General features: G+C 33.6%; 1 protein-coding gene and 2 long non-coding RNA genes across 6 annotated transcripts in view; 1 reads left to right on the forward strand and 2 right to left on the reverse strand.

The window, feature by feature from the left end:
- RASAL2 (RAS protein activator like 2) overlaps positions 1-22900 on the reverse strand; it is a 297751-nt gene that overhangs the window by 171237 nt on the left and 103614 nt on the right. For 2 of the 4 annotated variants that reach the window (XM_072946046.1, XM_015235430.3), the window contains exon 1: positions 20315-21194. The exons of the other annotated variants lie outside the window; for them this stretch is intronic. In XM_072946046.1, the coding sequence (XP_072802147.1) occupies positions 20315-20912 (598 nt within the window). In that variant the 5' untranslated portion in view covers positions 20913-21194. Of the gene's footprint in view, positions 1-20314; positions 21195-22900 lie in introns of those variants that run through there. 4 annotated transcript variants of the gene reach the window in all.
- Positions 2813-18741, reverse strand: LOC140688030 (uncharacterized). The gene is made up of 3 exons (XR_012062694.1): positions 18491-18741; positions 11064-11152; positions 2813-3015 (listed from the first exon to the last, which is right to left on the reverse strand). It is a non-coding gene; the product is annotated as an uncharacterized lncRNA (long non-coding RNA).
- LOC140688031 (uncharacterized) lies at positions 16225-20806 on the forward strand. Its single transcript, XR_012062695.1, has 2 exons — positions 16225-16362; positions 20352-20806. It is a non-coding gene; the product is annotated as an uncharacterized lncRNA (long non-coding RNA).

Here is a 22900-nt window from a genome sequence, read left to right on the forward strand (position 1 = left end):
TTTTTGCATTTAGAATATATTACCCAGGATTTGGGTGTGTTTTTTTTCCTCAGATTAGGGAAGTTTTCAATTTTTTTTCTTAAAATAATGTTTCTGCCCCATTCTCTCACTAATCTCCTTCTCGGACTCCTATATATGCATATATTGGTCCACTTGATGGTATCCCATAAGTCCCTTAAGTTATCTTCAATCTTTTTCATTCTTTTTTCCACTGCCCTGTCTTCAAGTTTGCTAATCCTTTCTCCTGCTTGATTTACTCTCATAATGAACTCCTCTACTGAATTTATCAGTTCATTTATTTTATTCTTTAGCTCTATGGTTTCTGTTTGTCACTTTTAAAATACTTTCTATTCGTTGCTGAAATTCTTGCTTTGTTCATGCACTGCTATCCTGATGTCAGCGAGCATCTTTACTATTAATTTGAACTCTTTATTGGGTAAATCACTTATCTCCATTTCAGTAAGATAAGATTCAGGAAATATATCTTCTAGTTTTGTTTGGAACATACTCTCATTTCTCCATTTTCCCTGACTCTCTGCGTTGGTTTCTGCACATTAAATAAACAGCCACATCTCAAAATTTTACTATACTGGTCTTGTGTAAGAGATAAACCTCATCAATCAAACCAATCTGAGCTTCTGGTTGCCTATCAAACCTTTGTGACTGTCCAAATCACCTTCTTTGTTCTTAGTGACTCCCAGTAACAGAGGGTGTGCTAAGACCCATCAGTATTCCCAAGGTGTAAGAACTGCCCGCACAGACTCCCAGGGATTACTAACTGTCTGACCCTTCGGTTCCCCAAAGCAGGCTAATTGGAAACCTTTCAGGTGGCAACTGGGAGAGTCAGGATAATCAATGAACAATCTAACTCCAATTAGGGAAGAAACTAGGAGCTGAGTATTTTTGCTTACTCACTCTGCGGTAAGCGAGAGGTCATAGTTGCTGAGAATGCTTGTACACCCAAACAGAACCAACACTATGTTTTGTGTGGTCCTGGGGTACTCGTGAATGCCAAGCCTGTTCCCAGAGCAAGGTGATTTAGGAGCCAGTCCCTTGGGTGGCAGTCACAACAGGTGGGGTACTAGATGTGTGGACAACCTCCTCCCAGGGAGATGCTGACAATTTGATTTAACTGTTGGACCAGCCAGGTGACGATAGCAAGGGATGTTCCCACCAGGTCTATCAGGACCCCTGCAATATCTCAATTATCACATGCAGGCCAATTAGATGCTGAAACTTCAGGGAACAACTTGGAAGGAATGCAGTCAAATCCCTTCCAGGCAGAAATGGTATTTTTGCCTGACTTTCTGGCTGAGCTGCCACCACCTCACCACCCCCTGCCCTGCCCCAAGGTGGGGAATGATAGCTGCAGGAAGCGCTTGTGTGTCTATTTAAAAGCTGGGGTTTTTTGGTTTGGCTTTGTTTTGTTTTGTTTTGTTTTGTTGCTTTTGCTTAATATGGTCCTGTGGGACTCATGAATGCCACATCCAATTGGTTATCAGATCTAAATTATATAATAGCAGGTAGCAGCCACACAAATGGGGGCACTAGACAGGGGGACATGCTCCTTCCAGGTAGAAACTGGAGACTTTTTTTTTAGTAAGAGCAAGCCAGTAGGAGACTGCAGGGGAAGTTCCTACTGGCTCTTCCGGGCTCCCAGGAGGATCATAGCCAGCACCTAGATGCATGCTAATTAGAAGTTGGACCCTCAGGCATTAGCTTATAAAGTATGCAGTCAAATCCCTTCCAGGGAAAGACTGGGAAATGGGCATGTTTTTGCCTGTTCCTTTTGCACTAAGCCTCAGGGGAATAGTTGCAATGCATGCTCACACAACCATTAGTAACTACTTCTTTGCTACACTCCTGTGGAACTTGTGAAGCCCTGTTGGCTTTCAGAGCTAAGTGATTTGGAGGCCCATCCCTCAGGTAGCAGCTTTAAAAGTTGGGTCACTAGATGTGTGATCCAAACCTTTACTCCTCAGGGAAAGGCTGGGAGTTGAGGATTCCTTCACAACTATATGGTACTGTATCTGGGGTGGGATGCATGGCAAGAATCTGTCTCAGCCTTTCCTACCTGAGTTTTTTCTTGGTTGCCCAATCTATAGGAGTCACTCAGCAAGTTTCTGGATCCTTGTGCCTCTGTGTATTCAGCGTGTCCAAGTCAGGAGAGAAATTCAGAAGTCTCTGTGTCACTTGGTGATGTCTCTCTCATTGTGGTTTTGATTTGCATTTCTCTGATGCTTAATGATGTCAAGCATCTTCTTTTTCTCTTCACTAGTGTTTGTTCAGACATCTCTTCATACGCTTATTACCACTAGCATATCTTCCTTGGAGAAATGTCTATTCCTTTGACCATTTTAAAAACTGGATTGTCTTTATTTTTGAAATACAAGTATTCTCTATAAATTCTGGATAAAAATCCCAAATCAGTTATTTGGTTTTCAGATATTTTCTCCCATTGTGTGGGATTTTCGATGGTATCCTTTAATGCACCAAAGTTTTGATTTTGATTAAGTTCAAATTATCTACTTTTTCTTTTGTTGCTCATACTTTTAGTGTCATTTCTCAGGATCCTTTGCTAAACCAAGATCATGAAGCTATACCTCCACAGTAATTCTTCTAAGATTACTACAGTTTTAGCTTTTATGTCTAGGTCTTTGATCCATTTTGAGTAAATTATGTATCTGGTATGAGGTAAGGGATCAATTTTTGTATATGCTATCAAGTTGTCCCAGAACCATCTGTTCAAAATACTATTCCCCACAACCTCCACCCCTCACTGAACAGTCTTAGCACGCTTGTCAAAACACAGTTGACCTTAAACATATGATTTTATTTCTGGACTTCAATTCTATTCCACTGATATATGTCTATCCGTGAACCAGTAACACACTGTCTTGTAATAATCTGTAAAATTGGGCAGTATGAGGCTTCCTACTTTGTTACTTTTCAAGATTGTTGTGCATATTCTGGTTCTTGGAATTCCATAGAGATTTTAGATTCTGCTCATCAATTCTATAAAGAAACCAGATGGGATTATGATAGAAATTGCAATGAATCTGCAAATCAGTTTAAAGAGTATTGCCATCTTAACAATATTAAGTCTTTCAACTCATGAACATGAGGTTTTTTCCATTAATTAAGATCTTTCTTAGTTTCTTACAGTGTTTTAAAGTTTTTCAGAGTAAAAGTTCTGCACCTCTTTTGTCAAATTTATTCCTAAGTATTTTGTTCTCTTTTGATGCTATTATGGATGAAACTGTTTTCTTAATTCATTTTTGAATTACTCATTGCAAGTATATGGAAATATCACTGATTTCTGTATATTTATCTCCATCTTATAACCTTGCTGAACTCTTTTATTTAACAAAATCTGAGTGGCTTTCTTACGCCATTAAACTTGAACATATCATTTTCAAATAGAGGTTTTACTTATTCCTTCCCAATCTAGATGCTTTTTATTTCATTCTGTTGTCTAGATGCCCTGGCTAGGACTTCTAGTAAAATGTCAAGTTAAGATGAAGTCAAAGTGGAGTAGGACTCATATCTTTATAAGGAGAGGGAGATTTGAGGACCCAGAAGAGACACACAAAGAAAAAGGCCATGATGATGGAGAAAGAGGCTGTAGTAGTGAACCTAAAAGCCAAGGAATGCCAACAATCATCTGAAGCTGGGAGAGAGGCCTGGAACAAATTCACCCTCAGAGCCTTCACAAGGAATCAACATTGACACCTAGATTTCAGACTCCTGGTCTCCTGAACTGTGAAAGCCAGCTGTGTTTTAAGCTACCCAGTTTATGGTAATTTGTTACAGCAGCCCTAGGAAATTAACATAGGCACTATTATGGCAATCCCAGCAAGAGGGATGGTAGATTGGGACCAGTGTACGGTAGAAGAAATAAAGGAAGGTCATACTAGAGAACTATTTAACTGTTAAGAAAGACAAGGCTTGGTAATGAACTGGATTTAGTGACAGAAAGGGAAAACAAGGTATTACGGAAGAACCCCCAGTTTCTGGATTATCAAACTAGACGGCAGATTATGATTTCACAACATTTCTTGGTATTTGATCCTTTTTCTAAATATTATTATAAATTATTTGCCTTTAAGTTCTATCTATAAATTCCTCTTGAGCTTTCTGGGCCAATGCCTGAGTTCTAATCTTAATAATTAATAGACTATTTCATTCCTCTTTCCAGGTAGCATTTCAGAGATCTGCAACTGAAGCAAAAAGACTAAAAGGAACTGACTGCCAGTCCCAAAACATCACAGGGGAAAGGTCCCCTTAAAAGTAAAATAGAACTTATCTTTAATTTTCTAATCTTCATGTAACTATAAAAATTAAAATATAGAGTTTACTTTTTATTTAAGTATCGATGTTCATATTGCCATCTGGCTGGAATAAAATATTCCTATCCAAATATTCTCCTCTAAGTATAAGTGAACAGCAAAATTCCAGGGTGACTATACCATTTGAATAGTCACAACCTATACCTGGATTACTCCAATTTTACATTTTAAAATGCAACAGTTAATAGGTTTAGAATGCAATTTTTCTCTTAGTCTTATTTTCAAATTTTAAATTTCTTTCAATTCTTCAGAATTACTTTTCAAATGAAAATTATTCAGGATGAATCTCAAAGTGAATTATAAGGCACAAAAAGCCTCCTAAGACAATTCTTCAGGTAACATAAGTTTTCAATTACTTTATTCTCTTGAATAACATAACTTTTTACCTTTATTTAAAAAATTATAAATTAGCACTAATTCTGGACTGCAATGAGAAATCAATCTGGCAAATTTCATACTTTGTCCAACCTGACCATTTGACTCTTTGAACTTTATAATAACATTTAGCCCATTCTCGCTAGTTTAAAATAGCGAAACTCTTCTGTAAGATTTCATTTCATGTACTGCCTCTACTTGCAACCACCTTTGAAAAGATTATACCATTAATGTTAATGTAAGAATAAAGTAAATAGTTATATTTTTACTTTCCCTAATAGACTTTAAGCATGTGAGAAAAAACTGTCTTACCTTTTTCCATGCATATAGTAGCCACTTGATCAGTAATTACTGAACTGAATTCATTAAAATACAATTCTATTGTGGCAGGAGAAGAGATTAAATGTTCTTTTAAGGTAATTTTTAGCCCATATTTTACTGTCATAATAATTAATCAACCAATCATTCCTTGTCCCAACTTTCATACTTTTTCATTTCTTTGAAAAGAGTCATTGGGGAGGGTATAGCTCAGTGGTAGACTGCATGCCTAGTATACACAAGGTCCTGGGTTCAATCCCCAGTACCTCCTTCAGAAATAAAGAAATAAATAAACCTAATTACCTCCCCCACCAAAAAAAAAATTTTTCTTTTTAAAGAAGAGTCAAAGCTATATTATAATTAAAACTAAGTATAAAAATGAAGAATTATTGTTCAGTCATTATCATAATTTATATATATATCAATTTTTATATATGTGTATATATATATAATATAATGTTGTAGCGAGAATCTATGTTTTTAAGTGATGAAGAAAACACAAAAGAAAATGTTCTAACAGAAGTATCATCACCCACACATTATACTTATATAGTAACTTTGGATTACTAGTTATGCTGATTAAAAACTGTATACATATTTAATGAGCAAGTGAATGTCAATGTAGAGATGAATAAAGTTATATGCTTATATAGCACCTTTCTCCCACAGATCTCAAAGCATTTTCCAAAAAATGTTTTACCATCTTCCATGAAGTGAGCAGATGGCAAGATTCTTCTAGCTTTAGATTGCAAGATTTAGACACAAAAAGGTTAAGCAGTTTCCCAAAGAGTCCAAATGAGTCAGAAACAAAATAGAAATAGAACCCCAAACTCATGATTCTTAATCTCACACTAAAGCTACCAGACCTCACTTAACCCTTGCCTGTTCTGATCTTAGGATTTTTACAAAATAACAATAATAATAGCCCCTACTAGTGTAACCCACCACAATTGCCACAGCCTGGGAATTGTTCTCCATTTCCTACAGGCAAGGGGATCCCAGCCTCTTTGTACCCATGGACTGGAGACTCCCTTCCCCTTCTTAGAGGCACAGATGGCCTGTTCTGGGGGAGCGCATTCCACTGCCCCAGTCAGCACTATCAGGGACTAGAAGGAGGCCCATGTAAACCAAACAGACCAAAATAGTGCTGCAAAGGGTCTGAAAATTAAATTGTTGGAACCATACCCCTCAATGGCAGACCTGTAACTATAGGCTAGATCTAAATAGGGTAACTGCCTGCTAAAATAAAGGATTTAAATAGGGCCCAGAGTTTCCTAACATAGCAGCCAGAATGTTCAAGATTCAATTAAAAAAAAAATCCATCGTACCAAGGAACAGGAATATCGGAAGTTGAATGTGAGAAGAAAATCAACTGAGATGAATCACATGTTGAAACTATCTGAGAAGAAATTTAAAGCAGCTATCAGAAAACTGTTGCTTTGCAAACAATTAGAAATTCTCTTGGAATAAATTAAGACAATAGAAAATCTCAGCAAAGAAACCAAAGTTATTTAAAAAAAAACACATAGACATTACAGAACTAAAAAATATAAAAACAGAAATAAAAATCTCACTAGAACAGCTCAATAGTAGAGTGGAGATGACAGAAGACAGAATCAGCAAGCTTGAAGACAGATCAACAGAATTTACTGAATATAAAAAACAGAAAGTAGATGGGAAAAAATAATTTATAAAGAACAAACTCCTGTAGGACAACATCAAAAGATCCAAAATTCATACCATCAGAGTCCCAGGAGAGGAGAATAGTGTAGGAATAAAAGAGTATTTGAAGAAACAATGGCTGAAGACCTCCCAAAGGGTAGGCAAAGACATAAACCTACAGATTCAAGAGGCTAAATGAATCCAAATAGGATAAATCCAAAAAAACCAAGGACAAGAAACGTAATTAAACATCTGAAAACAGAAGACAAAGAATAAATCTTGAAAACAGTCAGAGAAAAATGACTTATTCTCTAGAGGGGAACGCTAATTAAAATTTATTTACACACATAAAATGCTTCTCCCCATACATAAAGTGAACTATTAGTCTATTACTATTTTCTCCACAATGTACTTATTATCAAATAACACATGTGAAAGGATCTGAAAACTACAAAGAATCCAAAAAATATACAGGACTTCTGTTGCAATATAGCTCAGAGATCTTTTGATATCTGTACTAGAGAGCACTCTGTTCTTTAACAGTTACTCAGCACTCTATTTTATAGCAAGTATAGACATGATTTACATCAAGAATACTCCTTTAGGATAGGTAAGTTCTAAATATATGTCACTACAGAAGGAAGCATGCTTATCAAACTTAAATATTCAGTTTTACTCATAAATTCATTCTGTTTTTAAATTTTATTTATAAATTGTAAACTACTTATTCTTTCCCCAGAATTCTTCCTTGTGTTTTCTGTCCTGCACTTTAATTTTAAAACTACATTGTGAAATTAGAATAATGCGGCAACAGGATATAAAAGAATAGCTTAGTTTTCCAATATATTGAAATAAGTATAAATTTTAAAATGAGCCTTGAAAGAACTAATAAATTCTTCTAATAATTTTGTTTAAAAAAAGGTAATAATTGTTCAGAGAAAGTAAAATTTGAAAAGAATGTCATAATTTGCAATCATACAATTTTCTTCAGAAAAAAATAAAACAAAATTCACATTTAGCTCTTTGTCTTCTTTAATAATTAGTGTGTAGTTGCAATTATAACCTAAATTTTGTTTAAAAGATTTAAGTTTATTTTCATAAATTCACATTTCATGTTGTGTCAAGATAAATTCTCAATCATCCTCTATCTCCCCCTCCATACACACATATATACATTATTTAGTATGAAATTTTGGCAACTGCTTTAAATAATTTAAGTGATATTTTTCCAACACTATTTACTCTTGAATAAAAGATCCCTTTATACTAATATCTTAAATAGTCTAACACTGAAAAAGAAAAATAGCTAAAACTAACAAAAATGGCTCAATTAATAGTGTTTAAATGAATATTCCTCATTAGTCAAAAAAGATGTAATGAACACTGGGCTTCAGAAGAGATGGGATTCACAAGAAAGTTTTAAGTTCCTTTTGGCTGAACTAAAGGATACATTTAGAATTCCACAGAAAACAGAAATAGGAAAGCATTATTCAAAGGAATACGGTATCAATCTAGGGTCTAATAGCCAATTCTGAGGCATAACTGTCAATCCAGTAAATTGGTATAAAGGCTAAAGAGGATTAATAAACCAGCTATAATCATAATTTCTACTAGCAACCAACCCCTCTCCACTGTGGACAACAGGTATTCATAACACATTGTTTGAAAGGCCATACCCTAAAGTTAAATCACAGGAAAAAAAAGCAACTTAACCACTGATATTAAAATAAAGTAATCAAATAGAAAAATTTGAGTTAAATACACACTCAGCCAGGCACCAAAATATTAAGAAATATGTATTAAAATTTTTAAATTAAAAAAATTTGAATGTCATTCATCTCTTTTTAATAAACTAGGAAGAGATCTTTATCATCTTATTTTAAGGGCACAACACCTCCATCCAGCTCAAGGACTAGTAATACTACAAGAAGGCTTATTTTTTAAAAATCCTTGGTTTGGGATGCCTTCAAGAGGAAGGAGGTAAATAAAACATAAATGCTTGAGTATCAGTGCCTAGCCTTCACTTAATAGAATCATCGTACAATCTTAAAGCATGTTTCTTACTCTGAGATTCTGGCAAGAACCACTATGAAATGGACGAGTTCCACTAGGTAGAGTTTTGAGCAGTCCCTTAAATAGAGAGTGAAGTCTAAACACTTTGAATAAAAAAATGTTCATTATAATTTGCTTAAAATACCATCACCACTGCTTAGGAATGTTAATCATGTTTTTCTCAAAGAAAGCTTAAAGAATGGAGTCACAAAGTACTCATGACAGCTATCATTATTTTACCTATACTGTCAGTAATTTGTTGTATATTATCCTGCAACTGTTTAAAATCTTCATTAGTTACAATGTATCAATAATATATAAAATGCTGTAATAAACATATACCAGGCATGGACTCTGTCTCTCTTTTTTAAAAAAAAAAAAAAAGCTTGGAGCTGAGAATAAACCCACAAATGCTGACAAGAACTCATATGTTCTAACCAGATACCCACTTTTCTCCAGAACAACAAACCACACACATAACATTCAAAATACCCTTTATTTTCACCACAGTTATGGTTATATACTATGCTGTTATAATTGAATTGGTATCCCTGAAGCTTCAATCTATTTTGACATTTTGGTGACAATATCGAAAAACATGGACACAACACAGGATTTCTGCTTTGTAAAGGCAAATGAATAAATCATCATCAAATCCAGAAATTATGAACTAAGCGAAAAAAAATACTAAGGCTATCTCAAAGAGAAAATTCACATGAGAATGACAGGAAAAATGCCTGTGGTTTACTGACTAAAGCTCAGTCACTAAGAACCTGTATACTCATGTGGATACGGTTTCATAATCATAGATTCACAGTCATTACTCATCTTACTCTTTTCTTTGCTTCCTCACAAAGATATATCGGCCTTGAGCATGAGAAATTGACTTGCAAACTGCCTCAGGCAGATAAAAATATGACAATCATCCTGGCAATGGAGACAAATGAATTGATTGTTCACTACAATCAAGCCACCAGTAGGAAACTCTAGATTACACTAAACTAAAAACATAAGTTATGTTTTCATCACAGGTGTAGGAAATTGCTAATTACTGAAACTAATCAATTAAAACTCAAATCTTATAAATACCTTATACAGATATTCACTGAATGAATATATAGATATAAAACACGAGCAAAATAGCAAAACTGTTACATATTTAGATAACAGATGGAAAACTAAATGCAACCTAAGGTCTCAAAACTCCAAATCATTAATTTGGACACCAAGTCTATAATCATAGAAGTTGAGTGGCTCTGCTAATAGACTCTGGTTAGGCTGGAATAAGATTGCCAGATGTGCCAAGGTGGTAGTTCTAACACTCTCATTACCCTCACACTACATCCTCCACCTGCGTGATTTCATCTTCTACTGTGACTGATGCCTGTGTGCTGATGACTCCCAAATGTTTATCTTCATATGGAAACTGATATCTACTCTTGAACTCCTGTCCCATTATTCTAAAATGCTCACTGGGTAGCTGGTCCCTGGTTCTTGACAACCTCTCAAACATCATATGCTCACAGAGGGCCACAAAATGGAGAGATAAGAACAGAGGCTTAGAGTCGAGACCCCGACCCACCACTTACTAGCTGGGTGTAGTCTAAGGAAAGTAAATGGACCTTTCTGGCCTCTATTTCCTTACATTTTAAAATGAGAATAATCGCCTCACAGATTATTCAGAGGATTAAGCCAGATAAATGAATATAAAGTACCCAGAGAATGAAAAATTGAGCTTATAAGAAAATCCTAAACACATGTTCACTGCCTTTCCCTATGAATTGTTCTGCTTCTTTATTCTCAAACTTTAACTTGTCACCATTTTCTAAATCTAATTTATTCCTATTTGCTTTCTGTATTATTCTTCAAATTCTGTCAGTCTACCTCAGGAAAGTCTCTACCTTTATTCATTATCAACATTTCTTTGATTTAGGCTTTTATCATGTCTTACGTAAACTCGAACACAATTTCTCTCTCCATCATCAGTCTACTTCCCATACTAATAAAAAATTATCTTCCTAAATAACAAAGGTTATCTCCTACTTTAAAATCTGTATTAAAACTTCAGCTTGGTACTCGACACAGACCCCTTCAAACGCTGACCCACAACTTTCCTTTCCAGGCACATCTATTTGTCTACCAATTCTCTATAATTTTTACTTTTGAACTTCTCACAATTCCCTAAATGTTCTCCTGGTCTTCACACTGTTCCCTTTGTCTAGAAGACCCCTAACGCCTTTCCTTAACTTGGGAGACTTTTATTAATCCAAATCTAATTCAAATGACATCTTGTCAGGAACTGTTTACCTGTTTACATATCTGCCTCCTCACTATGACGTAAACTAGTGTGGAGTGTGAAGAATGGTCTATATTCATTTCTGTATCGTCTTCAGTGGCTAGTGATGAAGAAAAAATGAAGGCAATCAGTAAGGAAAGATCTGGATCCAGTTACATTAAGAAATCAGAGCCCAATATAAAAAGTTACAGGTTAATTTTGCTTCAAGGTAAATGCCAGAGATGCCTAGAGTTTGCTGCAAATCACAACATAAAAGTTTCAACCAGTGAAATAAACTATTAATCACAATATTTAAAACCAAATCCTTCTTATTTTTTCTCTCTCTCTCTTTTTTTGCTTTGCTTTGCTTATTAAGACTTTACTGGAAAATCATTAGCAACTGAAAACCAAGGAATTAACTAATCTTTATAGGCTTAAGGACCAAAAACTGACCCACTGCAGCATACACCAAATATATATATAATATATATATTACACCAAATATATATATATACATATAATATATATATAATATTTTTTAAAAAATATATATATATATAATTTGGATGATTAGGCAAGTTTTAGAATGGCTATTCGGATTTCTACTGGTTTTTTAACCTAGGTCCAAAATTAGAATCTCTGATTTTGGAAACTGAGATTAACAACAAATTCTAACGCTGAGAGGCAGGTACAAGTTTATGGTATTACATCCCTAAGTGGACCATCAGATTACATACCTATGAAGAGAGAATGTCTATTCCAGGTTAGAGGTGGCCCGGCAATCAAGATTATTAGGCGTAGCCTAGAAAAACTGCCATATTATTGATGGCACCATTAACTACCATGGTTCAGAATGGGCTGGAAGCTTTGTACCTAATAATACCTCAATAAAGAATATCTTCTGGTTATCTGAGTGTTTGATAATTGCACAAAGATATTTTAGATAAATGAATGGCTAGGACATTTTATTCCTTAGGATACTGGCTCTCTCCTATAAATTTATCGATTTGCTTACTGACTTGGTGAATTTAAATTACTTTGTTTTAGATGAGAAAATCAAACCAGTCAGTTATTTGTTAAGGAAAAGTCTTTGCATATAAAGCACATTTTTTTTCCATTTTATTAAGCAGACTGCTCAGAAATTACATAACCACATGGAAAGAGTGAAATCTGATCATTTAAGCATGAGACAAAAAGGACAAGAAAATTTTACTTTCAAGAGAAGTTTCGTTGGAACTTTTGATACAAATTCAATGAGGGAAATAAACTAAAACATTCAGGTACGTTCTTTTAAATGATTATACCTAATAATTAGCTAAATTTATATTAATTGGATTTACTTAAATACAAGGTAAAAATAAACACAAATTTTGTTAATGCTGGAGGTTATTTGACTTAGTACATATTAATATACTGAAAATCCAAGTGAAAATAATTAAGAAACAGAAAGCGCCATAATAAAACAAGATGTGGAAAAAGTTATCGATAACAGTGACTGCAAAATCTTAAATCGTCTTATTGAAAAAAAATCACTGAATAATCAAGCCACCATGAATGAATTCACTAGACATCATCTCCAAAGTTACTATAGTATTCTAAAATTCAGAAAAGGATTAAGTTTTAATATATCTTATTAAATGGACTAAAAAGAAATACATAGTTCTGATCTCAAAATCACTCAATAATAAGATCCAAAACCATTACTATGTAATCTCAAAGGCAAGAACATAGTTACAGATGACTTACCAAAAAAAAAAAAGTGCTAGCATACCTCTGCAAAAAATACCTCAAACTAATTATTCAACACATACAGGTTATCCTAGACATTCAAACTAACAGTAAATGAATGATAAAAAGAAATATATCTCAATAGATGCCAAGAAGGCATTTAATATAACTCAGTATTCAACTTTGATTGATACTCTAAAATATCAAAGTTCTTAAAGTAAGAAAAAAGCATATTTAAATCTAGAGTGAAGTCATATTTTCTGCAATAATACTGGCTATTAACTCTAAATATTTTAATAATAATAGGAATTACCAGTGGTTGTTGCTAAAAATTTATCAACTGTGGCTCCTGAAATACCAGCAGTCCCACCCCCACCCCCCTTTAATTTACAACATTTCTGGGCCATAAATAGCCCTGCCCTGGTTAATTTTAAGCTATCATTGCACTGTCACTAAATGGGAATTGGGAATAGATGCACAAAACTGGCTTCTGCACACTGGCTCCAGCACACCATTGGGTATTAACTTCCGTTGAGCTCTTACTATCTGATAAGCGCGTGCTCTAGACTTTACCCGTCCCCTTTCACTGAATCCTCACAACAGCCTACAAAGTAGATATTATTTCATCTTACAAATGAGGAAACTGAGGCTCAGAGAGATAAAGTAATTTGCCCAAGGTCACACTACCAATGAGTGACCGAGTCAGGATTTTAAAGTATCTTTAGTCATTCTAATTATCATACTTTACTCACGATCCATTCATCTACTTATTTGTACTTCAATAAATATCAGTAAAATCATAATTCAACCCCTAATGAAAATAATGTCAGTAACTTGTATCACTCCTTCCCTTCATGTCTCCTTAGTTCTCCCCGGGAAAGGTAAATCTTAAGGTTGGTATTAATCATTCTGTATAAATCCAGGTTTAAATCCCAAATATCTCTAAAGATTCTTGACAACTACATCACACTGCTTTTTAATAATTTTTCAATATACATAGTATCCTTATTTTAAATATGAGGAAGGTAAAACTCAGAAAGGTCAAACATAACTCACCAAGAATTACATAGCAAACAGGTGACTATTTAATAAAGAGTTTGAAAATAGGGCTTTATGTCTCCAAAGACTGATCCTCTTTTCTGCTTTATTAAACTAAATTAAAATATTCTGCTTCAAAAAGAAGGTGATTTTGAGTATCAGATAAATAATTAGTAGTAAACTGGAGCTCAGTACAAAGATGAATGTACTTTCTTTAAAATTTAAAATTAACTGTAAAATATGTAATAAAAACAGAGCACAATCCTAACTACAATAAAATATTTGAAGGTTAATTTTTTCTTTTATTAAAAAAAAACTGCAGAATTCCAATGGAAAAATTAAGTCACGAACAAGTGGAAGGAAGTATGTATACACACACACACACAAACACACACACAGTGCTCTTGGTTGGGAAAATCACATATTGTAAAAAATTGCAATAGTCCTTCTATGAATTAAACAATTAGCAAATAGGAAGTATTCCCAGAATTTGAAAACACATTTAGAAAACATTACTTAGACAAAACTGATTTATAAATACATAATTAAAATTGAAATATTTATTAAGTCTACTTCAAAAAGATTCCAGGGTATATCCTTGTAACATACAGCTTTATTTTTAAAGCTACCATTGATTGAGCTCTTACTATAGATAAGGTAAAGCGCTTATTACATACTATCTGATTTAATCCTTGTAACAACTCCATGATGTTTGTATTACTAGTTCCATTTTATTGTAAAGAAAATGGAGAATCAGATAGCTTACATATAAATTTTACACAGTGATTTATTTTTACTATTGTAATTGGAGAAAAGGCTACTTCATTTTGCAGGAAAAAAACATTTATTGTTTTTAGAAACAAAAATTTGTGAGATAAGAGAAATTTCAGGGGACATTTTAAACACACATAGAAACATTCAGAATATTTTAAACATATGGTAAAATCATGTAGAAAGAAATAATTTGTTATAACTGTTATTAATGTTGCAAATAATTTGCTTGGTTCTATACCTCATATCATACAACTAAATCAATCCCAGATAGAATGTAATTAAGCAGTTCTAAAAGAAAAACTTTTTTAAATTAAATAAGAATTTATTTGTACTAATTGTTAAAATAAATGTTCTAAATAGGCAAGAAATGAAGTCAGGTTTGAACAGCTCTTTTAAACTGCTTCAAATTTTATTTGAAAACAAGAATATCTGGGATAAGTGTATATGATTTTAAAACTTACAAGGTAGAGTAATTGAAAATAAATAAATGAAATATTGCTACATATACTCAGATTCCACTTGATAGTTAAGGAGAAAGTCTACTTGAAAAATAATAAATTATGTTACAAATATGAACTATCTATGGGAAAATGTGCCACTTCACTAATAATAAAGTATAATAGTAATATTATATACCCTTTAAACTAATAATTATGAAAAACTTTTATTAACTAAACACCTGGTAAGAACTAGGCATCTTCCTTCACTTACTATTTATAAACACAACCCCACAAGGTAGTTATCATCCCACACTTTACTGATGAGAAAACGGAGATTCAGAAATGTTGTATGAAACTTTCTCAGTCATACAACTAGACAACAGCATAGGTAAAAACTTGAACTCATTTATCCAACACCAAAGATCTTTTCCTTTCCCACACCCTGTGTTATGAGTACAACACAAAACTACAACCAAACAATGCTTGAGTCCAAATTTGGTAAGGTCCTGGGGGAAAACTGCACTCATAAATTGCTACAGGCATTATTAATGTGTTTCATCTTTCTCACAGAAATCCTTACAATACATAATGAGCTATGAGAGTCACATTCCAAGGTATAACCCTTCCTAATATGCTCCAAAGAAACAAGCCAAACTTGGGGAGAAGTTCCCCTAAAAGGAGAAACTGTAATGGAAAAAAACTGTATACAACTGAAATGTCCAATAGAGCCTACTTCAATATTTCAATAGAATAGATTACCAGAGTATCCAACATCCTTGCAATTTTTATTAATGGTCAGTAGATGGGAATGTATATGAAACAATCTTAAATGAAAAAAGGAAGACAACTTATATTGCTTATAACCATTTCAAAAATATACATATACAATGAGAAAAGGTATAAATTTAAAGTGATATAGTCTGTTTTTCAGAAGGCCACTTGACCTCATAACAAATTTTTTTAAAGCTTGGGCATATACGTGACTACGTCGTAAGACATTTTAAAATTTATGCTAATATACTGCATTAATGACCTCATAATTGTTGATACATTTGTTCTGTAGGGTTATGGGCTGAACTGTGCCCCCTAAAGTTCATATATTAAAAGCCCTATGCCCCAGTGTGACTGTGGGCCCTTAAGGAGGTAATTAAGGATAAATGAGGTCATAAGGGTAGGGCACTAATCCATAGGACTGGTGTCTTTAGAAGAAGAGAAAGAGACACTGCACCACCTGCGCACAGAGGAAAGGCTAAGTGAGAATACAAGAGGACAGCCCATCTACAAGCTGAGGCAGCCTCAGGAGAAAGCAACCGCACCGCACCATGATCTCAGACTGCCAGCCTCCAAATCTGTGAGACAATAAGTTTGTTTTTTCAAGCCATCTAGTCTGTGGTATTTTGTTAGGGAAGCCCTAGCAGACTAATACACCCAGAATACATTCATTTAAAAATAAAAGAATTATACTGATGTGTTGAATAATTTCAAATACAATAGAATTATCTATAAATAGCCTAAATTATTAAAGTCTGCTGCCTAAATTTTTAAAACGTATTAACTTTAAAGTTGCTTAACAAGAGACAATATAAATATCGTAAGTGACAAAACATTGAATCAACAACTGCAGGACAGCTTAGGTGCAACAGTGAGTGACAAAATGCTAGCTGGGTAGGGGTTATACATACAGAAATGCAGTGATTCGTAGGAGAAATGGCAGGAAGGGAAAATATTTCTCAGTATTTTGTAGAGAGGTCTCGTTTGTTAATTTATTATGATGTAAAGCAAACACAAAGTCCAATTATAGAGAAGATCTGAGGGATTATGAAAGTTCTATTAATAACAAGACCTTACCACTATTTTTTTATATGTACATCTTGTGAACTGAGTACTCTGGGGTTTTTTTCTAATTTAGTTACTGATTCCCTAAAGTAAGTGAGGAAGCTGCTAGTTACTTAATAAAATAATGTGCTATGTTCCCAGCACCAAGGGCAGTGTCTGTCGAGTTAGTGTATAAGGTCCTTCACAATAAGATTTTTTAATAATAAGTCCATTAAATTTGAATGTGGATGTTAAAAGAAAATTATCTAGAAGAAAAAATAAATAAAGCCTCCTAATTCCCAAGTTAGGGGATCTTTTAAAATGTAACTAACATGGAGAGAGGATATTCTTATTACTATGACATTACAAAGACAACATATTAACTGTAACAAGAAAAGAGAAGTACATAAAGTATATTTTATTTCTTTCCCTACTTTCTTTTCAAGCTTTCGTTTCCATCTCTACATACTGACAGAGAAAGAAAAATAATTTAGGAATAAAATGGCCTCCCAGTAATTTCTCCAAGTGTTATACACGTTGGGCATATGTAGTTTACATCCTATGTACACTTATATTTCATAGTTTCTTCTAAGTTTCACATAGCTAGTAAATGACAGTTATGCCAACTCTATGATATTTTATTGATTTGATATGTCATACTCTGTTTAGTAAATCCTCTTTGATTGGGTGTTTCAATTTATTTCCACTATTGCAAGCATGTTGACTCCATGCTTAGACATGGGCCCAAAGCAGCTGGAATTACTTTTAGCTCTAAGAAGCACAAGTTTTATTTTTCATGTTGTCATTTGACCTACATGTTGCATCAGGTGAAGAAATATATATCATACAAGAGGAGGGTTAAACATAGTATAGTAGTGAAGCCTCTGAGCTTTTCCTCTTTAATTTGTTAGTGATCCTGAGTATGGTATATTTAATCGCTTTAAGCATGAGATTAATTGTAGTCAGCTATGATATAAAGAATTATTACCTGTTTATGCTCAGAACATGCACATGCTCAGAACAAGTTCAGACTTACAGAATTTAAGATTAGAAAATTACAATTTATTTGCATTTGGTAATTATAACAAATTCAACAGCCAGGCATTCTCTTTCTCTTTCCTATTTTTTTAAAACTATATCCACCTAAGTTCACTTTCTTAATAGAACGATATCAAATATATAATGAACAATCACTAAGTGCCAAACACTATTTTAAATGCTTTAAACGCATACTACATTACTTAATGTTTCTCACGTATTCCAGTTTATACTGAACAAGAAAAGTAACAAACATCAGTGGGCTTCAAAATTTTAAATATGTTGATTTTCTTAACTATATCAATATTTTAATAATTCCATACCTTGCCACAACACTGTAATAGCAACTCTGATAAGAACACGTTCGATTCACACAGCATTTGTGAATAAATGCTACATAAACTATAATTTACAAAGCATTTTCAGATTTCATTTATCATCTTGTAAGAAAGAAATTACTATTCCACAAACGCATAAAGAGAAATTCAGAGATTAAATTTCACAAATGAGAACTGGCCCACATGGAAGCAGAATTCAGGTCTCCTAAGCCAACTGTATTCTTTCCCCTGGGGGGAATGAGAAATAAAGAAAGGTTCACAACTACAGAAAGTGAGAAAAGCACTTACATTGACTCTAGGCTGGATAGAAGCCCCAGCCCAAAGAGAACAGGAAATCTCTTCACAAGAACTAGCTCCAATCTTTGTATTAAACACCGCATTTCTGCCTTAAGAGCTTGACTCTCCACTAGTGAAGCACTTAGGAGACATCACAGTAACTATTTAATAAAAACTTCTGGTCTGACTGGTAGGAACACTGTTCTTTACCTCCTGGACCTGAAATCCCTTACAATAACACCTTAAACTCTGTATACGCTTCCACTTGCTGAATTATTACATGATTAGAATGTATAAGACATTATGACATAATAAATACAGAATATTTTATATCATCTTAAGTAGACCATAAATGTGTAAAAAGGGACATATCCTCAGAATACCTCACACGTAAGCGGGCTGCCAATATGTTGGCATATTTCCTAAAAACTGAAAGTTAATTATAGAAGTCCAAAAATGTTCGTAAATACAAATATCAAAAAGAAAAAACTCCTACAGCCTTCTTTATCAAATGTATATGTTAACCACTAAGAGCTGTTGATTCTAAGAATTTCTTTTAAACTCTTAATTTCCTTTGATGCTCCTTTACTTTGATCATCCTATGATCACCTGGCAAGGAAACAGACATACTAGTATCCAAGGAAATGCAACAATCTAGCCTTTCAAAAATTTTAAGAGAATGTTAACAGAGGCACATCAAGAAGTACTTCACTCTTGGCAATTATTTATAAGCCAAGAAGAAAATCTATCTACTTAATAGTTTAATTAAAACTCATCAATCATAGGAAAATCTGAGGGAGGATAAGGTTTAGGAGAAGTACTGAATTTTTGGCATAAATACAGTTGGAAAATTACTCAATTTTTCACTGATACTATTTTTAAAGGAGTTTAATTATGCTCCAATAAGAAAATTATTCAACAATTTCAACACTTTGAGGAAGAGTTTAAACTTCTGCAGATGTGGTCAATCTCATAATAAAGATAAGATAAGAGCTTATCCAAAAATGTCCTCTACTCGATAAAGATATTATCAGTGTTAAGTTTCAGTATTAAGGTTTTCAAAAACAAAAAGCAAACAAATGTATGTACTAACTCATAATTGAAACAGTTCATCAGATAAGGTCAATCATTCCCAAGGCAATCAGATAAAAATGTAAGAGTTCTTTTTGTGGCTCAAAATGCTACCATCAATACAAAACACTTTAAAATTTAAACAAGTCCTAAATGAGCTTTTTTAATATTGATGATTCTGTTGTTTGAAATGAATCAAACACAAATTTCTATTTTGTCATCTGAACAAATATTCAAGATTTGCATCTTCTGCTTCCATATTCAAATTGTCTGTTTTTCATGACACAAGCGAATCAAAATTCCAACTTATTAAAAGCTATCAATACAATTCAGCTCTAAATAGTTCTCTCTAATAGTATTTGTCAATTTTTATGAAGAGATAATAGTAGAAATTCTTTTAATTCTCAACTTTGTCAGGAGAAAATTATTTGACTACTTCTCCCTCTAAATTGCATTTAATGTGCAAAAGTAGATCAATGGGTGTTGAAAAGGATAAAAAACAAAACACTTTAACAGCCTCCAAAACAGAGTTCAAGAGTATAACATAATAAAAATATTCCGTCCAAATCAATTTTTTACTATTAATTACTATCATTAAGTTTCTGAAGTAGTGTTCTTACTTTTTAAAAATTGTACTAATTCAGTAAATTTGTTTTATAATGAGCAAATAGAATGGCTTAGTTTATTATAAAGCACAGATAATTAAAAGTCCAATAGTAATTAAATCTGAGCCATCCCTCTTTCCCCTTATTCATCATAATATACCTTCTCTTACTGGCTCATTGGTTGATTCTCCTTTTAGACTCAGCATCCTAGAGAAGCCACTGGAAAGAGTAGAGAAAATGCCACGGATGAAATATCCCTGCTGCTCAGACTCCACTGACTCGGCTGAAGTTGGCCACCGTCTAACAAATCTGATACTGCAGCGTGGTTCTGGCTCTGAAATAGATCTGCTGAATGGAACCCGAAGTGACCGGGTGTTGACCAGGTTCTGCTTCTCTGTTGATGTTCCAAGGACCTTGTCAGCAGAGGAAGAAGCATTATTCCCATCCATCTTTGGCAGGACCTCTTTCTGTGGTTCATCCAAGTCTCCTTTATCACTTTGCAATTGCTCCCTTTTGCCCCCTTTCCACCTAAAACTGGGATGTGTTTGCCACCGATAAGCACCCAGTGGCTTTCCTAGATTGGAAACAGCCTGTTCATTTTTCTTCCTCTTGCTTTTTACTGGACCACGCCATGGATAACTCTTTAAGCTTGTTCCTGTCTCTGAATGTGCATAAGCAGGTTCTGACAAAGATCTTCGATAGCTTGGAGGATAAGGTGATGTTTGTCTCTTGAAGATGCTCATCTTCCACGACTCCATTTTTTAACAACTTCTCGAAACTTTAAATTTCCTCTGCTCTGCAGTCTTTGCAGTTGAACCACACTTGTCCGTGCAGTCCAAAACATTCAACTGCTTAAGCAGCTTTCTTTGTGTGGCTTTGAACCACAACAGATGTTGCTGCTTAAGAGCTGGTGTCATGTTATTACCCCATTTTCCCAGATCTCCGAAATTTCAGCAAGCACCCAAAAACCTCCTGTCTGAAGCAAATTATCTTCAGAGTGCAGCAAAAGAAGATCATCTTCCTTCCTGCAATAGGTTACATTTCTCTATTAAGTTTTCAGGAAATGTTTTTTTTAAAAAATGAGAAGTGAAATAAAAGCAGCAAAAAACCCACAGACACCTTTATGGACCAATAGCAGTTAAACATTCACCATGTGAATGGTAGTGGGTTAAAAACAGATTGTGAAAGTATTCAAGCTGACACTTTGCACTTTCCGGAAGAAGGAAAAAAGAATCTTGTCTAAAAGCCTACTCTTTAAGTGACAGTTCTTCAGAATAGTTTTAAAGTCTGCATTTCAAGAAAATCATTGCTATTTATGCCACAATGTCTCATGTCTCTCAAAGTTAATACTGGTTTTCAATCGATAGATAAAGTCATATACCATTTTGTTCCAGTAGACACTGCAAAGAGGAGGGAAAAGGGACAAAGGAGTGCCAAAATGGAAAGCCATTTTTAATGTAAATATACTAGGGAGAATTTTAAAAGCATAAGTAAATAGAGAAGAGAATAGGGACAGAGGGTATTTGCTATGAACTGTAGCAAAGGAAAAGGAAAGTCTTGAGGCAACATCTTGTGGGAACTGGAACACAGGAACGTACATATTTAAATAATTTCTAGAAGGGAAAAGTTTGCTTTGTAAATCTAACTGGGAAAAGTTGTCTGGAAAAATATTCCCTATCTATTTAACCAAAGAAATTCCTTTTTTCCTCTTTGTGCTATTTCCAATTTAAAAAAAAAAAAAGCTGACTATTTAAAATTTTGTGAAAGCAAGTACCTTATATTGAATCAAGATTATGAATGCCACGTTTCTGGCTGGTTAGTTTTTTTTCTTTTCTCCAGCTGTCTGCTCATAAACTCCTGAAAATAGGGGTTTCGAATGGAAAGCCTGACAGATTTTAGAACACCAAAAAAAGAGATATAAAATGGCAATCAAATCACTTTGCAAGTTGTATTAAAAAAATTATTTCATGTGGAAAATTAAAAAACCATCCATTTATTTATAGAATATGTACAATGAAAACAGTTCTCATACTAAGTGTATTTCTTTTTACTGCCAAACAGTAAAGTTAGTAACATACCTATTCTTTGAAACATATTAAAATGTTCTAGTTATTTTCATTATCATAGAGCAAAAATCTCATTTTCATTTGTTTATACAGTCTCTAAATTTATACATTTCTATATTAAAGAAATGTTGAAGTAATTCGCTTTCCCAAAAGTATACTGTATCAAATTAGTGTATTACAATCATAAAATTTTCCCTTGTTTTAAAAAACTTAGAAATGTGAATATATGCATAAAGAGCAAAATGATAAACATTTTAAGTTCTAATCTCTATTAGAGGCACATCACACAATCCACAAAAACTAATGTGTGATGGACAATAAACCTAAACGTAAACTATGAAGCTTATAAAAGAAATCATAAGGGAATACTTTTATCAATTGAGGGTAGGAAAAGATTTCTTAGAATACAAAAGTTAATAACCATGACAGTAAAACATTAATATGAATTCATAAAAATCAAAACCTTCTGTTCAATAGAAGACATACTAAGAAAATCAATAAGCAAGCTACAAAATAGGAGAAAATATTCACAAACATCTCACAATTTGTACCACAATATGTAAAGAACCCTTACAACTTATTAATAAAATGAAAACCCAATTTTAAAAACAGGCAGAGAGTTGAACAAACCCTTTACAAAGAAAGCTATATGAATGGTCAATAAGCATACAAAGTACTCA

The sequence above is a fragment of the Vicugna pacos genome, chromosome 21 (assembly GCF_048564905.1).
Source record: "Vicugna pacos chromosome 21, VicPac4, whole genome shotgun sequence".
Classification (NCBI taxonomy): domain Eukaryota; kingdom Metazoa; phylum Chordata; class Mammalia; order Artiodactyla; family Camelidae; genus Vicugna; species Vicugna pacos.